This window comes from Pan troglodytes, chromosome 5 (assembly GCF_028858775.2).
Source record: "Pan troglodytes isolate AG18354 chromosome 5, NHGRI_mPanTro3-v2.0_pri, whole genome shotgun sequence".
NCBI classification, from domain to species: domain Eukaryota; kingdom Metazoa; phylum Chordata; class Mammalia; order Primates; family Hominidae; genus Pan; species Pan troglodytes.
In genome coordinates, this window is record NC_072403.2 from 9,012,931 (window position 1) to 9,029,754 (window position 16,824).

At 47.2% G+C, this 16,824-nt stretch overlaps 1 protein-coding gene across 4 annotated transcripts in view; it reads left to right on the forward strand.

Moving 5' to 3' along the window:
• The first annotated feature begins 2,434 nt into the window (after positions 1-2,434).
• The window catches only part of RIPK1 (receptor interacting serine/threonine kinase 1), a 50,849-nt gene continuing 36,459 nt past the window's right edge, over positions 2,435-16,824 (forward strand). Inside the window, exons 1-4 of one of the 4 annotated variants that reach the window (XM_016954826.4) lie at positions 2,481-2,673; positions 3,101-3,334; positions 15,420-15,643; positions 16,432-16,588. In XM_016954826.4, the coding sequence (XP_016810315.1) occupies positions 15,480-15,643; positions 16,432-16,588 (321 nt within the window). In that variant the 5' untranslated portion in view covers positions 2,481-2,673; positions 3,101-3,334; positions 15,420-15,479. Of the gene's footprint in view, positions 2,674-2,733; positions 3,335-4,202; positions 7,291-15,419; positions 15,644-16,431; positions 16,589-16,824 lie in introns of those variants that run through there. The other 3 variants (XM_016954825.4, XM_054685574.2, XM_001160973.6) reach the window with 3 other exon arrangements.

A 16,824-nucleotide genomic window follows, 5' to 3' on the forward strand; every position in this document is an offset into this window, starting at 1 on the left:
GGGCGCGGTGATGGGCACCTGTAGTCCCAGCTACTGGGGAGGCTGAGGCAGGAGAATGGCGTGAATCTGGGAGGCGGAGCTTGCAGTGAGCCGAGATAGCGCCACTGCACTCTGGCCTGGGCGACAGAGCGAGACTCTGTCTCAAAAAAAAAAAAAAAAAAGAAATTGCCACAGCCACTCCAGCCTTCAGCAACCACCACCTTGATCAGTCAGGTTCATTAACATTGAGGCGGGCCACTCCACCAGCAAAAAGATTATGACTCACTGAAGGCTCAGATGACTATCATCATTTTTCTTAGTGATAACATGTGTTATGATTAAGGTATCTACATTTTTGAGACATAACGTGCACTTAATACACTGCAGTATAGTATATAACTATTATATGCATAGGGCTGCTAAAACGTTGTGTGATTTGCGTTATTGTGGTATTCGCTTTATTGTGGTGGTTTGGAACCTACCCCACAATATCTCTGAGGTATGCCTGTATATTGCTGGCAGGAATGTAAAATTGCACAGTAGCTTTGCAAAAACAAGTTTGGCAGTTCTTCAAAAAGTTAAATATAGAGTTATACCATATGACTCACCAATTCTACCCACTGGTATATATCCATGATAAGCTCAAGAAAACATACATCTATACATATATTTATACATGAATGTTGATAGCAGCATTATTCATAATAGCCAAAGATGGAAAAAACCCAAATGTCTGTCAATTGAAAGAGTAAACAAAATAGATATATGTATACATATTATTATATTATTCAGCCATAAAAAGAAATAAAGCCTGACAAATGCTACCTTGACCCATCATGAATGAACCTTTAAAATATTATGCTAAGTAAAAGAAGCAGCCACGAAAGACCACATATTGTATGGTTCATTTTGCATGAAATCCCCGAAATAGGAAAATCCACAGAGACAGAAAATAAATCTGTGGTTGCCAGGGATTGTGGGAAGGAGGAAATGGAGAATAATTGCTAATGGGTATCACAGTTCCTTTTAGGGTGATGAAAATCTTCTGGAGTTAGATAGTGGTGAGAGTTGCACAGCTTCATCAATATACTAAGAACTACTGAATTGCATGCTTTAAAAGGATGAACATTATGGTATGTGAATTGTATTTTACTAAAGGTGTTATTTTATTTATATATTATTTATTAATTTATTTATTTTTATTTTTATTTTTTTGAGACGGAGTCTCGCCTGTCGCTCAGGATGGAGTGCAGTGGTGCAATCTCGGCTCATGGCAACTTTCGCCTCCAGGTTCAAGCGATTCTCCTGCCTCAGCCTCCTGAGTAGCCGGGTCTACAGGCGTGCACCACCACGCCGGGCTAATTTTTGTATTTTTAGTAGAGACGAGGTTTCACCATGTTGGCCAGGCTAGTCTGGAGCTCCTGACCTCGTGATCTGCCTGCCTCGGCCTTCCAAAATGCTGGGATTACAGGCGTGAGCCACCGTACCCAACCTTAATAAGAACAAGCTAGGCACCTAGGGTGTCAAATTGAAGGAGGCTCTGATTCTCAGGGCCGCGCAAATGCAGGGTTGGCACCTATGCGTGTGGCCCTCCTGAAATTTTGTGCCTTAGGCACCTGGCTTGCTTCTCCCTAATTCAGGCCCTCAGGAGAAAGCTCTAATTCTGGTCAATTTGAAACAGGAGGGCACGGCTTCTGGGCGACGCTCCGTGCTCCAGAGAGAGCCATTTGTCTGTTCCCTTCCTCTGGACGTCACCGTGCCAACATGAAATGCTTCCAATTGAGTCCAGCCTGAGATGGAAGGGGATGGGGGGATATCTGATGACATCACGAACTGCCGCATCAACTCCCCCGAGTCCCTGCCTCTGGACCCCCTGATAGAGGACACAAGGAGTGTCCTGAGCCCGTGTGACTCAGTGTCTCTTCCCATCACTTTGCGGGAAAATGGGGCTGCTTACACCACACCGCAGCCCAAACACCTGTGGCTAGAGAAGGGCTTGGGTACTAGGAGTGAGGACGCCTGGTTCTGGGCCCAGGACTAGTACTAGTTAGTGGTGGGACCTGGAACAAATGCTTTGGTTCTAAGTGAATCCCCCATATTCATGACAAGAGGCGTGGAACACAGACCCATGGGGCCTTCCCATTGGAACATGGAGCTTGGCTGTCACCCGACCTTCGCTTCCTTACGTAGAAAAGCCCAGGGTTCCAGGCTCTGTCTCCTTTCCCGCAGACGGCTTGTTTCTTCGCGCGGAGGCCCTGGACGCCGCAGGCTTCCAACCTACTTCTCTGGGATGTCAGGTTCTGAACCCGGTCCTGAAGAGGCCCTGGCGCTGGGGGTGGGTGAGGCCGAGCGCGCGCCTTGGGAACCTGGCTAGCCTCAGGCTGGCGGGAGCATTCGCGGACATCGCCCTGGGCGGGGCGGACTGGGGGTAGACCGATCTGCCTCTGCGCCTAGCCCTGCCCTCCGCCGCCGCGCGAACGCGCGCGCCTCCCCGGCTAGTCCCGGCAGGCGGAGCCCCAGTTAGACTGCTCGTCAAGTGTGGGAAAAGCTCCGTGGCGCCACAAGCTACTATATAAAAGGCGGTGCCCGCCGGGGCCGAGTGGGAGTCCGCGGCGAGGGCAGCAGCACGGCCGGGTCCTGCGCCTCGGGGATCGGCGTCCAGGCTCGGAGCGCGACACGGAGACAAGGTGGCAGGTGAGGGCGTCCCCGCGCACGGCCGGGGTAGGGGACGGGAGTGGCGAGCTTCAGGTCCACCGGCTGCCACCGAAAGATGGGACCTGAAGACAGGAGAGGTCGCTCAGCCAAGAGCCCCGGGGAGGCGGTGGTGTCTCGGCGGGGTCAGCAACGGTCTCTGGCGGGTCCCCTGCAGCGCGCAGCCGGTTTCCGCCTCCGCAGCTCCCAGCCAGCGCGGACGCCGCCCTCCCCGGCGCCTCCTCGCTGCCCTTCCCTGGCCGAAGCCCTCCCCTGCGGCCTCCTCCCCACCTGCCGGCCCTGTGTTCTCACTGCTCCTCTCTGCTCTGGGATCCGCAGGATGACGTCTGTCCTGGTTCTTCTCTGTCTTTCAAAGTCACTAGTCTCCAGTTCCAAATCCGAGCACTCTTACCCATTCTAATTCTTTCAGTAACTCAGCGAAACGGATGGGGCCCTTCCTTCCCCGGAGCACTCCTCCAGGGACTGAGAATCCGCGGAGCCAGGCTCAGCCCTCGCCTGCAGAGCCTGCGGTCTGTGGGGCCCGCCAGCAAGATGACGAATCACCTTCGGGAGGAAGGGTCGTGCTGGGGAGGGTCGCGCCGGCGGGGTCAAGAGAACCTCCTCTAGGGTGGGAATCAGAGCCTCCGGGCCGCGGTGTTTGAGGGTGAGTGGAATTAATCCCGTGATGGACGTGGGGCCTTCTAAGGGGGACCAGGAGTTTGCGAAGAGGTGACTTTGGGAGGGGTTCAGGATGGCCAGAGGTGGAGGCTGTGACCTCAGTGAGGCTGGATCAAGGGAGGGGCAGGTGGAGAAGAAACCGTTTTAACGAGGTGGCTTTGAGCGGATCCTAAGGGCCCCAGGAGATTTAGGAGGAAGGACAAGAGGATTAAGACACCGCTTTCTGGTCGGGCGCGGTGGCTCACGCCTGTAATCCCAGCACTCTGGGAGGCCGAGGCGGGCGGATCACGAGGTCAGGAGATGGAGACCATCCTGGCTAACATGATGAAACCCCGTCTCTACTAAAAAAAAAAAAAAAAAAAAAAAAAAAAAAAAAAAAAAGAATACAAAAAATTAGCCGGGCGTAGTGGCGGGCGCCTGTAGTTCCAGCTACTCAGGAGGCTGAGGCAGGAGAATGGCGTGAACCCGGGAGGCGGAGCTTGCAGTGAGCTGAGATCGCGCCACTGTACCCCAGCACTCCAGCCTGGGCGACAGAGCCAGACTCCATCTCAAAAAAAAAAAAAAAAAAAAAAAAACACGGCTTTCTGAGGTGCCGTGCGGCTGTGGCGTGGGGGTGGCTGGGGGTGCGGGTTGTGTTCATTGTCCAAGGCTCTCCAGTGCTTTGCGTGGCGTTTTGGGGAGCACAGATGAGGTGTCCCGACAGTGGGGAGTGGCTCTAGGGAGACCAGAGACTCGGGAGGGGGCCTGGGCATTAGACCAGGCACAGGATCCGAAGTGGGAAGAAATGTGGGCGTAGAGGGCAGGCCTTGGGGATGGGTGTGGGGGAGGAGGGGGAGATGGAAAGGAGTCAGGGAGGTCTCCCAGGCTCACCTGGAGGAGTCAGGGTCTCATTTCCAAGTGCACTGGGAACTGCAGCCTGGGGGTGGGGGTTCATTTGGTTTCAGGCCTGTGGCCAAGAGACCTACCCCCTCATATTCACACTTTGGCCTCCACGGGCTTCAGAGATAGTACCAGCTCTTTGTTCTCGCTGGTTTTCCTTCCTCACCTTGGGCTGTTTCTTGCCTTTTCCATTCTGGTGTTCTGCAAGGACCAGTTCCTTCATCTCATGCACAGTCTACACTCATGGCTTTTGCTGGGAGTAATGAGTAAAGCTCCCAAATAGATGTTTCTGAGTTAAAACACTGAACACAAAATGAAGCAAAAACAACGCATTTCCAACCTCCCAAGGTCACATGATGTCCAGAGGACAGTGATGGGCAATAACTTTTTGTCTTCCCCATTAGAATGCAAGCTCCACGAATGGAACATAGAGTTTTTTATTTTTTATTGTTTTTTGAGACGGAGTCTTGCTCTGTCACCCAGGCTGGAGCAATCTTGGCTCACTGCAACCTCCGCCTTCTGGGTACAAGCAATTCTCCCGCCTCAGCCTCCTGAGTAGCTGGGTCTACAGGCGTGCACCACCACGCCCAGCTAATTTTTGTATTTTTATTAGAGACGAGGTTTCATCATGTTTGCCAGGCTGGTCCGGAACCCCTGAGCTCAGGCAATCCGCCCGACTTGGCCTCCCAAAGTGCTAGGATTACAGGTGTGAGCCACTACACACGGCCAGAACATAGAGATTTTTTATGTTTAATTCACAACCGAGTCTTCAGTGCCTAGAACAGGTGCTCAGTAAATATTTATTGAAGGAATGAATTCCTTTTTGTATTTCTTGTATCTATCACCAGATACTCTTGTATCTAGTACCTGCTTGGCATACAGTAGATAGAAAGCTTTGCTGAGTGAATAGCTCTGCCTTTCGTCTTTTTTGATATGTGTACATCTTTTAAAAAATAATGAATAGACTTTGTTTTAGAGCTGTTTTGGTTTACAGCAAAACTAAGCAGAAAGAAAATATCCCCTTCCACAAACATCCTGGACTGTACAGCCTCCCCTACCATCAACATCCTGCATTACTGTGGAATATTTGTTACACCTGATAACCAACATAGATTCATGGTTACAAAAATGAACCAATATGGATAAAACATATACATTATCAGCCAAAGTCCAGTTTGTTAGGTTTTGCTCTTTGTGTATATTCAAGATACATTTGACAAATGTATAGAGATGTACCCAACACTGTAATATCAGACTCCACTGCCCTAAAAATCCCTTGTGCCCCACCTATCCATCCCTCCTTCCTTGCAAATCCCTGGCAGCCACTGATCTTTTTTACTATCTCCGTAGTTTTTCCTTTTCCAGAATGTCACATAGTTGGAATCATGCATTATGTAGTCTTCTCAGATTGGCTTCTTTCACTTAGATTTATACATTTAGGATTGCTCAAGGATTTTTTGTGTGTGTGTGTGTGTGGCTTCAGAGCTCATTTCCTTTTAGCACTTAATATTCCATTGTATAGATGTACCACAGCTTATCTGTCCACCCATTAAATGATATCTTGGATGCCCTCAAGTTTTGGCAATTATGAATAAAGCTGCTATAGACATTCTTGTACAGGTGTTCGTATGGGCACAAGCTTTCAACTCGTTTGGGTAAATACCAAGCTGTGGAGTTGCTTCATCTTATGGTAAGAAGAGCTTGGTTAAGAAATTGCCAAAATGTCTTCCAGACTCTAACATTAGGCATTCCCACTAGGAATGTATGGGAGTTCCTTGTGCTCCAGATCTTCATCAACATTTGTTGTTGTCAGTGTTCTGAATTTTAGCCATTCTAATAAATGTGTAATAGTATTTCAGTTTTTTTAAATTGCAATTCTTTAATGACATGATATTGAGCATCTTTTCATATGCATATACATCCATGGTGAGGTGACTGTTCAGAGCTTTTGCCCACTTTTAATCAAGTTGCACATTTTCATATTGTTGCATTTTAAGAGGGTTTTTTTTGGTATATTTTGGGTCACAGTGCTTTATCAGATATGTCTTTTGCAAATATTTTCTCCCAGTCTGTGGCTCGTGTTGTGAACGTGGCTCGTTCTCTTGACATACATATCTTTTCACAGTATGTAATCCTGTTGTGCTTTTTTTTTTTCCTTTTGAGACGGAATCTTGCTCTTGTCACCCAGGCTGAAGTGCAGTGGTGCAATCTCGGATCACTACAATCTCCACCTCCCAGGTTCAAGGGATTCTCCTGCCTCAGCCTCCCGAGTAGCTGGGATTGCTGGTGCCCGCCACCACGCCCAATTGATTTTTGTATTTTTTAGTAGAGATGGGGTTTCACCATGTTGGCCAGGTTGGTCTCGAACTGCTGACCTCAAGTGATCCGCCCGCCTTGGCTTCCCAAAGTGCTGGGATTACAGGCGTGAACAACCGCGCCCGGCCTGATGTGCATATAATTTTATTATTTGATTTTTAATATAACATGAATAGCATGCAGTTCCAACTTTGCTCGAGACTTCACAATTACCATTTTAAAGGGCTGCAAAATAATCACATTTCCTCCTCGACAGCCCCACTTTACAGATGAAGGTAGAGGAATGCTAACTTGCCTATGCTAACCCGCAGAGCTCTGAATCCTCCGGATAGCGCCCCCGCTGTAATCCACCCAGTGCTTCCCTCCAGACCCTTCTCCCTCTCGTGCGCGCGGAGGTTTCGGTTTCCTCTTTTACGTAGGCCGCCCCACTCGCTTGAAAACAAAGTCCGCGATCCTCTAGCCCGCAAGAGAGCTCCGGGACTCAGACCCTGGGCGCGAGGTCCCACGAGCGGCGGGGCGGCGCTCTCGCGGTCCTCCTCCCCGGCAAGGGCCGGGGCAGGGGGAGGAGGCAGCGCGAACAGTCCACGCCCTCCAGCCGGGCGCGCTCGACGCGGACGGCGGGCCAGCTGCCGGAGCGCGGCGACTCCAGAGGACCCACAGCTGGGGCGCCAGAGCGCGGCCATCCGGGCGGGGACGACGGAGCGCGGCAGGACTTGGCTGGACGGCGCGGCCACGGAGAAGGGCGCGGTGAGTGGACTGGCACCGCGCGGGGAACATTCCGGAGGCCGCCGGGCTCAGTCCCGGTGACCCCCGGTCGGGGTTCGCGCGCCCTCCCCCAGCACGCCCGGGCAAGGCTGCCGCGGCGTCGGAGTAATCCCCAACCCTCCGCCGCCGCTTCTTCCCTCACCCGGGCCTCCAGACGTTTGCCGCGGAAACGAAAGTAACGCTCGGGTGCTTGCGTGGAGGCCGGGGCGGCCGCGGGCTTCCCGGAAGGAGAGGGACTCTGCCCGGGGTGCGCGCGGCGGGCGGGCGGGCGGGCCCCGCCGGTACCGGAAGTCGGGCGGTGGGCGGGGCCGCGGGCGCTCCCGGAAGTCAGGGGTGCTCCGCTAGGTGTCTCTGCTTATCCGGAGTCCGCTGGCCGCCTCTGTGCCAGAGGTCGGGGCGCTGGACTGGTAGCGGGCGGAGACCTGCCTTTGGGCCGCGGTTACCGCGTGAGGGTGGAATAGGCAGTCCCACACGCCATTAATGTTGTTGTTTTGGTGGAGAACGTGGGTTCCTACTGCCCTATCATTAAGAAAAAACAGTTTGGGCTCTTCCCTTACCAGCCCTTTGAAAGGGCCTTTTACTGTTGCGCTTGAGGCCGCAGCAGGTTCCAAAAACAAAAGCATTTCTGCGTGATCTTAGACGACTGAGGGGACGAATGTGGTAACCCTAGCAGGCTTCTGTCACTGGCAGGTGCTTTTGTGAAGTGCTGCGGACCCTCTTGAGGGTTGGGAAGAGGATAGGCTGCATCCTCCTTCCCTAAGCATTTGACAAAGCCTCACAGGGATGCGGGGGTTGAGGGGGCAGGGGGAGGTCTGGGGTTAGTTCTTTCTCTCTTGCTGACCATTTGGCTCTCCCTTAATCAGAGCTCTTTTTTATTTTGGGCAAAGCAGGAGGCTGTTCCAATGATTAATTCTTCCCTGACTTACACTTGAAGAATCCAAGGCAGGAAGTGAACTTTGAAATGTGCAGTGTCTTAGTACTCATCTGCATTCTGTGACTGCTAGGAAGATGGACTGAGTCAAGAGGAAATTGTCTTGTTAGAAATGTGGAATACTGGGTCGGGCACGGTGGCTCACTCCTGTAATCCGAGCACTTCGGAGGCCGAGGTGGGAGGATCACCTGAGGTCAGGAGTTCGAGACCAGCCTGGCCAACATGGCAAAACCCCGTCTCTACTAAAAATACAAAAATTAGCCAGGTGTGATGGCGGGTCCCTGTAATCCCAGCTACGCGGGAGGCTGAGGCAGGAGAATGGCTTGAACCCAGGAGGCGGTAGTTGCAGTGAGCCGAGATTGCCACTTACACTCTATCCTGGGCGACAGAGGGAGACTCTGTATCAAAAAAATAAAGAAAGAAAGAAATGGGGAATACTGCAGCTCTTCTATTCACAAAAAGTGAAGACTAGGCTTGTTTAAAATGAAATTTGGAGTGTATCATTATTACTGATAAAATAGCAAAAATGATAACTTTTAATACTCATTTTCCTCTGTCTGAACTATACCGAGCCCCAGAGATATGTTGTACTTTCTGGATTGTGAATATTAATGAGTATTAAGAAAAGTTCTTAAACAGCCTCTTTCAAACTGGGCAGCTTACTTTTTGGTGCTTATTAATCTATAACGTGTTAACACCCATATGATCTGGGAATTTGAAGAAAATATTTAATTTCCCATGCTTTAGTTGGATATTACATTCTGGCAAAAAAAAGGTTGACTGTATTAATCTGTAGAACATTGATTTTGAACCATATATTTCAAAAATACATGAGCCGTGTATTTTTATTTTTGAGACAGAGTCTTGCTCTGTCGCCCAGGCTGGAGTGCAGTGGCGCGATCGCGGCTTAATGTAACCTTCGCCTCCCGGGTTCAAGCAGTTCTCCTGCCTCAGCCTCCCAAGAAGCTGGGATTGCAGGCATGCACTACCACGCCTGGCTAATTTTTGTATTTTTAGTAGAGACAGGGCTTCACCACGTTGGCCAATCTGGTCTCAAACTCTTGGCAATCTGCCCCCCTTGGCCTCCCAAAGTGCTGGGATTACAGGCATGAGCCCCTGCACCCCACCTTCCTGTATTTAAAAAGTTTATTCTGTACTTTCTCCGTGTTTCTGACTGTCGCACATTCATTTAATATACATGAGTAAGGCTGTAAGGGTGGGTCTTTGCATCTGGATTTTTCCGAAGACAGATTATTTGCTATCTAGAGAAGCAGCATGTATTAGTGAGCCAATAGTGAAAGTTTGAATGAAGGGACAAATATTTCATTCCAGGATCCTACCACTTTAGGTGAATCACTTAGCTCCAAATCTTAGGTTCTTTATTTGCAAATTGAAATCATGATAAAATTTGCTTCAGGGGTTATGATGCTTGTTTAAACTCTGTTTCAATTCTTGTCTCTTGCTGGTCCTTAAGTCTCTTCCTTGCTCAGAGCTTTTGTTTATCCAGGCAAAGCATCAGGCTGCTGTAATCAAGGAAGTTGGAGAAATCCTGTGGTCACTTGGATAGCTGAGCAAAATCAGAATTCTGTTAGTGGGAAGAAAGGGGGCAATGGCAGGTGGGCAACCAGCATTTTCTGCCATTCTCTTGTTATGTGTGGTCATCATAGAAAAATGGGGAAAAAGTTAATTAGAATATTTTGATATGTATACTTACCCTGCCTTAGAAGGTAATCGTGAAATTCCTTGAGATTTCACATTAATTTCAATAGAAAAAAATTCACTGTCCTGAGTCCCTAAATTAATGTTTATGCAAAACATTTACAAATTCCTTCAAATGGACATAATTATTAGTTAAAATTATTTGCTATAACAGGCCAGCATGTCTTTGTTACTCTGTGTCATGGCTTTGTAATAATATGGTTATGCAGTATGGCCATATAAGCTGCCTAAATTCACTGTTTTTGTATATCCTTCAACTACTCACAAGGCCTTCCTAAGATATTCAGTGCTCATAAAGTTGAATCTTTCATGTGGAAAAAAGAGGGGTGGATAGGAAAAACAAAAGAAATCACTGAAAACCATGCAGAAGATGCAGAAGATTAACAGACTAAACTAGCAAACCGCAAGACTGTAAGGAGAACTGACTTGGGTCAGGAGCTAAGCTCCCAAAGTCCAGTGGACCCAACTAGAGGCCTTCCCAAACTCCACCGCACACAGCAGCACCTGCAGGTCCTAGTTGGTCTTGACAAATTTGAGGAGATGTGGCTGAGACTGAAGAAGAGATACCAAATAGGACTCCTCATAAAGTAGAAACCTTTTACTCAAAAGGGCATTTTTCAGGGCATGTTGTAGTTCCTGCCTGTTTCTTTACTGTCTGTGACCTTTTTAAAATATTATTAAACATTCTTTCACAACATCGCTTTTGCAAACTGCTAGATATATTTCAGTGTTGATGGGCATAACTGATTCTCTCCTCTGTACATGCTAAGTGTTTTACCTACTTTTGCTGTTCTATGTAATGCTACCAGGAACAGCTTTGCACATAATCTTTATCAGCATCTCTGATTTGATCCCTCAGAGTAAAGAAATACTGAGTCAAGGAATTATTCCTTTCAAAAAAATAATTTTAATTTTACATTTAATTCATGTCTATTGTGGAAAATTTGGAAAACATAGTAAAAGTGTAAAGAAGAAAGTAAAAATCACCCTATCATCAAGATACAATCCTTGTTAACATTTTGGTGTCTTTATGTCTTTTTTATCTGTACTTATATCTTTATCTATTTACATATATATATATATAAAACACACACAAATGTGAATATAATTTTTACAGATTTATTCGTCAAAAACAATTTTGAATGGCTATATAATATTCTGTTAGGAGTGTGCCGTAATTCATTTAACAATATTTTTATTTTTATTTTTTTGGACAATTAAATAGTTCTCTTTTTAAAATAGTTATTCAATTGATGATGGGCCAGCATACGTTGGGTTCTGCTAGGCTCTGGAGATGGTGCACAAGACAAGTTTCCTGCCTTCTGTGAACTTCATGAGAAATAATTCTCAATTACAGTACTGTCTTACCTATGGAAGTGTCTAATGGGAAGACTTAGGATGGCTTCCTTGACAAAATGACAGTTCTCTGACACCTAACCAGGCAAGAAGTTGGAAGAATGTGGCCTAAGAGGGTGGGACGGATGACCCTTATGGAATGGGGAAGGCTTCACAGTTCTGCATGCTCCAGTGATGTGTAGTGAATGAAAAAGGAGGCCTAAAATCAATGTTATCTTTTATGCCCTCTGTCTCCACCCGCTCCTACCTCATTCTCACTAGGATTGGTCAGTAGGGCCCTGCTGACAGAGTGATCCCAGCTGAGAATGTTGGCATTCTCAAAGCCCAAGGAAACAACACCCGTGTGGATAAACACATGTGGGCGGCTGGGCCAACCATAGCTAGAGACATAAAGCAGGCAACAAACGTGTTTTCACAAATATATACATATGTACATATATACGCATAGACAAATATATACATATATGTATATACACATAGACAAATATAGCTATATATCTACATATACAATATATGCATACACACATATGCAAATATATGTATATATACACACATATATACATTTTTATATCATATATTATATATTACATATATACATATACAAATATATGTATATTTATACGTATACATACATGAACGTATACTTTTTTTTTCTCATAATCCTTACCACTTCTGTGAGGTGGTCATTATTGTTTCACTTTGCAGATGAGGAAACTGAGGCATAAGTAAGTGCCCCAAGGTCACAGGTTGGTGAGTCACAGAGCTAGAGTCCACGCTCATAGTGGAGGGCCCGTGCTCTCGGAGCTATGGCTCCTGGTCTCTTACCTCAAGCGTGTGCCTCACCCCACCCCTCAGTCTTCAGGCCTTCGTCTAGGCAGCCCCCCTCCTCCACCCACTGCCCACGTCCCACTGATGTAGTTGTTTCCTGAGGCACTTCTCTTGTTTGGTGATGTCTTATGTCCTAGGAAAGAAGGCCCATAGGTGCTGCTGTATGAGCTTCCTTCGCTAGACAGAGCTGGCCCCAGCCTTTAGATGAGGTGTAGAAGGCTAGTTACCCGGGTCACCTGTAGCCAGCCACTGTGCAACACCATGGGCAGCCTAGGAGTTTCCAGAATCCCCTCTCCCCAAGGTATTTCTTTTTTCATTTTTTAACTCCCTGCCCTCCAACATTTTATTATGAAAAACACCAAGTCTGAAGGTTACGTCCACCACAAGTATCGTCTTAACACCGCTTGCTTCATCGTGTAATTCTCCATCTCCTTTCCCGTCATCTGTCCGTCATTCTGTCTGACTTTTTGATGTATTTCCAAGTACACATCAGTACACATCTCGAAATACTTCAGCATGCATACCATAGCTAGAGTTCAATATGTTTACAGGTTTGTCTTTTGATGTTGTTGGGAGTACATCTGCTGAGTATGGGCAGATGCGTATGCCTGCAACCCTAGCCCCCATTGATATCTTACAACATTATCATCACCCCAGAAAGTTCCTTCATGCCCGTGCCCACTCAGCCTCACCGTGCTCACAGGCGGCCAGTGTTCTTTTTCTGACACAGATTGGTTTTGACTTCTGAACCGTCATATAAATAGAATTACATAGTATGTATGCTTTTGTATAAGGCGACTTTCACTTATCACGTTTTTGCATTTCGTTCATGCGGTTTTCATTCATGTGTATCAGTAGTTCATTTTTATTGCTGAGTAGTATCCCATCGTGTTCATACACCAGTGTGTTCACTCATTCTCTTACTGATGGGCAGCTGTTTCCAGTTTGGAGCTATTATAAATAAAGTTGCTATGAACATTTTACAAGTGTTTTTTCCAACATACGTTTTCATTTCTCTTGGGATTGGAATTGCTGGGTCATAGTGCAGGTGTTTGTGGTTTTATAAACAAAATAAATGCCTATGAAATTTCAATGAATATTTTATGCCCCAGAAAGAGTATTTTTCATGGTCTGTATCTGGATGTAGATATTTATTATTTTATTTTATTTTAATTTTTTTGAGACAGAGTCTCACTTTGTTGCCCAAGCTGGAGTGCAGTGGCATGCGATCTCGGCTCACTGCAACCTCCGCCTCCCAAATTTAAGCAATTCTCCTGCCTCAGCCTCCTGAGTAGCTGGGATTAGAGGCGCGTACCACCACGCCTGGCTGATTTTTGTATTTTTAGTAGAGACGGGGTTTCACCATGTTGGCCAGGCTGGTCTTGAACTCCTGACCTCGTGATCCGCCCGCCTCAGCCTCCCAAAGTGCTGGGATTACAGACGTGAGCCACGGCGCCCAGCCGGGATGTGGGTATTTCTGGAATACAAAACATCCATAGCCCTCCTTTTACTCTCAAAGCAAAACACAGACACGCACATTCACATGCACACACCAGTGTGTCCGTGTCCTGTTGGTTTGCATGGAGTTTCTGTTTTGCCACGAAGCTTTTTGCCAGCCCTTTTCCCAAAGTGTTTGTACCATTTTATACTCCCACCAGTGATGTTTGAGAGGTCTGGTTGCTTCACATGTTTGCCAGTGTTTGGTGTATTAGTCTTTTTAGTTTTGGATATCCTGGTAGTTGTGTAGTGGTGTCTCCTTGTGGTTCTCCACGGGTTTTTATTCTATATTTCAGTTTGGGGAAAATGAATGAATGGAAGAAAAGGAGGGAGGAAGGATGAAGCAAATAGCTGTGCTTTGAGATCTGACACTGTACACTTCACAGCCCTGATGGACATTCTCCAAATTCTACTCCTTTTTCACATTTTCTTCTTAGAGTGTGCATTGTTCTTTTTATATTCTTCAGATTCCTTCTTTTGTTCATAATTACTTAAACCTATTCATTTTCTAATGCCTTTCAGTTGTTAATTTACTGAAGTTCTTTGGTGCTTACTAGTGCTGCTTGCTGTAGCTGCAGGGTCTGTCTCACAGTGAATTTTTTCTTTTGTGTTTTATAATTTTGGAAAGGGAGCTCATGTTAAATTTGTATTTGTAGGAATTCTGTCTGGCCTGGCTTGAGGTTGTTGTTTGCTTTAGCCTATAACCTCAGGATGGCATCAGCCTGTGACCACTTCCTGTGTAAAAGTTCATAGTTTAGGCGATCCTCTCAATTCAAAGTCTGTATCTATTTGAAGACAGGCCCAAGGTTATAAATTTGCACAGACTGTTTTTTTTTTTTTTTTTAAATACCTTGTGCCCAGTCCAAGACAAATATGTTTGTTTGCCATGGGCTGCTTTTTTTCTAGTTCATCCTTTCATCAAAGGGTTGCACATTGAGCAGTGCCGTGTTAAGGGGGGATTCTTCATTCTACCTTCTTTTCTTGTATTCCTTGACCTCAGCTGGGCTTTAAACCTTGACTTCTGGATGGCGAGGTTGGCACTCCCCTGTGTGAGCTACTGCCTGCCTCCGGTGCCCTGTTTCTGTCCCTAGAGTTCTTTTCCTTTCCACGGAGTTTTGGTATGCATTTCAATGAATGTTTGTATTATGTTGTCCAACATACTTGTGTCCTTTATAGCTGGAGGGTTCTTAAAATTTTCTAATGCTCCATATTGCCAGAAATAAAAAGGCTGAGGGAATAAATATTAGTCTTCTCTGATTCTTAAAAATATGAAAAATAGCTCATCAGATGACTGTAAGTCTATCCTCAGAAATCCAAGGCACACCAAGCATGTGGTGGAATGTTAACAAAAGTTTTTAAAAATGATCTTTTCTGCCAGGTACAATGGCTCACACCTGTAATCTCAGCACTTTGGGAGGCTGAGGTGGGAGGATCCCTTGATCTTAGGAGTTTGAGACCAGCCTGGGCAACATAGTGAGATCCCCCGGCCCCCCCATCTCTACAAATAATTAAAAAATCAGCTGGTCACGGTGGGGTGCACCTGTGGTCGCAGCTACTCAAGGAGGCTGAGGGAGGAGGATTGCCTGAGCCCAGGAGGTCGAGGCTCCAGTGAGCTATGATTGTGCCACTGCACTCCAGCCTGAGTGACAAAGTGAGACCCTGTCTCCAAAGGAGAAAAAAAACTACATATATATATATGTGTGTGTGTGTGTGTGTGTGTGTGTGTGTGTGTATATATATATAGTCTTGCCCTGAGGTTTTCTCTCTGTTTTCTTTACAGGGTACAGCTCTGCCGGGGGGGAAAAAAGTGCTACCATTTTGGGCGTTCTTGAGCTTCAGAATGCAACCAGACATGTCCTTGAATGTCATTAAGATGAAATCCAGTGACTTCCTGGAGAGTGCAGAACTGGACAGCGGAGGCTTCGGGAAGGTGTCTCTGTGTTTCCACAGAACCCAGGGACTCATGATCATGAAAACAGTGTACAAGGGGCCCAACTGCATTGAGTGAGTGGGGAGCAGGGGTGAGTGGGCTGAGCTCTGAGCGGGATGGGGACGTTGGCTGTTGTGGAGCCGTTGGCTGCTGCGGAGCCGTTGGTGGGTAGAGTGAGAGGGAGCCTGCCAAGATGTCAGGGTGACGATGGCTCTTCGGATTGTTATTGTCGCTGATGTGGACTCTGAGACTGGGTAGTGAAGGACTCTCACAGCTGGTAAGTAACAGAAGAGACATGAACAAGAAGGAAATAGAGAAAGACAAAGAGATAAGTGTGGTGGGGGGACAATGAAAAGGAAACAGGAGGATGGGTGAAGACAGACCTATTCACTCGCTTCACATTTTCAGTGAGGACCAGCCCTAAGTATAAAAATGAAAAGGCAGTTCATTCCTGAGAGGTTCTGAGAGCCTTCCCTTTAAAGCAACCAGTGGAGTGGTTTCACCTCTCTCCCTCCTTTGTCAGAGTGGTTTTGAGAGAGGCTTTTTTTTTTTTTAATCGTTCTGTCCAGCACGGTCTTTTTTCAGGTTACCTTGCTGCTGTTCATGTGCTTTTCATTCATTGACTCATTCATTCCTTCATTGATTTACATTTTTGGAGCATGCACTGCCAGTTACTGGGCAGGAGTACTGTGAGGAAGTGAGAAACCGCTCTGCCTTCTAACGCTTCTGGCCTGTGCCTGGAAGAGATCGGTACAGACCCAAGCGTGACCCCAGCACGTGGGAGTGATGTGTTGGAGGTGTGCACCAGGCTCTTGAGGCGCTGGCTCTGCCAGCCTCAGCATAGCACCTTTCCTGCCCACAGGCACAACGAGGCCCTCTTGGAGGAGGCGAAGATGATGAACAGACTGAGACACAGCCGGGTGGTGAAGCTCCTGGGCGTCATCATAGAGGAAGGGAAGTACTCCCTGGTGATGGAGTACATGGAGAAGGGCAACCTGATGCACGTGCTGAAAGCCGAGGTAGAGAGGGCCCCTCCGCACGGGGATCCCCAGCGCTTGGGCCCTGGCTGTCTGTTATGGCTCCCCTTGGGGTGTTTGTTTGTAGCTCGTTAGCATAAAATTTGCAAATTGCTTGGTAGTTTGAATTTTCTTTTCCTTTTTTTATAGAGACAAGGTCTTGCTATGTTGCCCAGGCTGAACTCCAACACCTGGTCTCAAGTGATCCTCCCACCTCAGCCTCTCAAGTAGCTGGGATT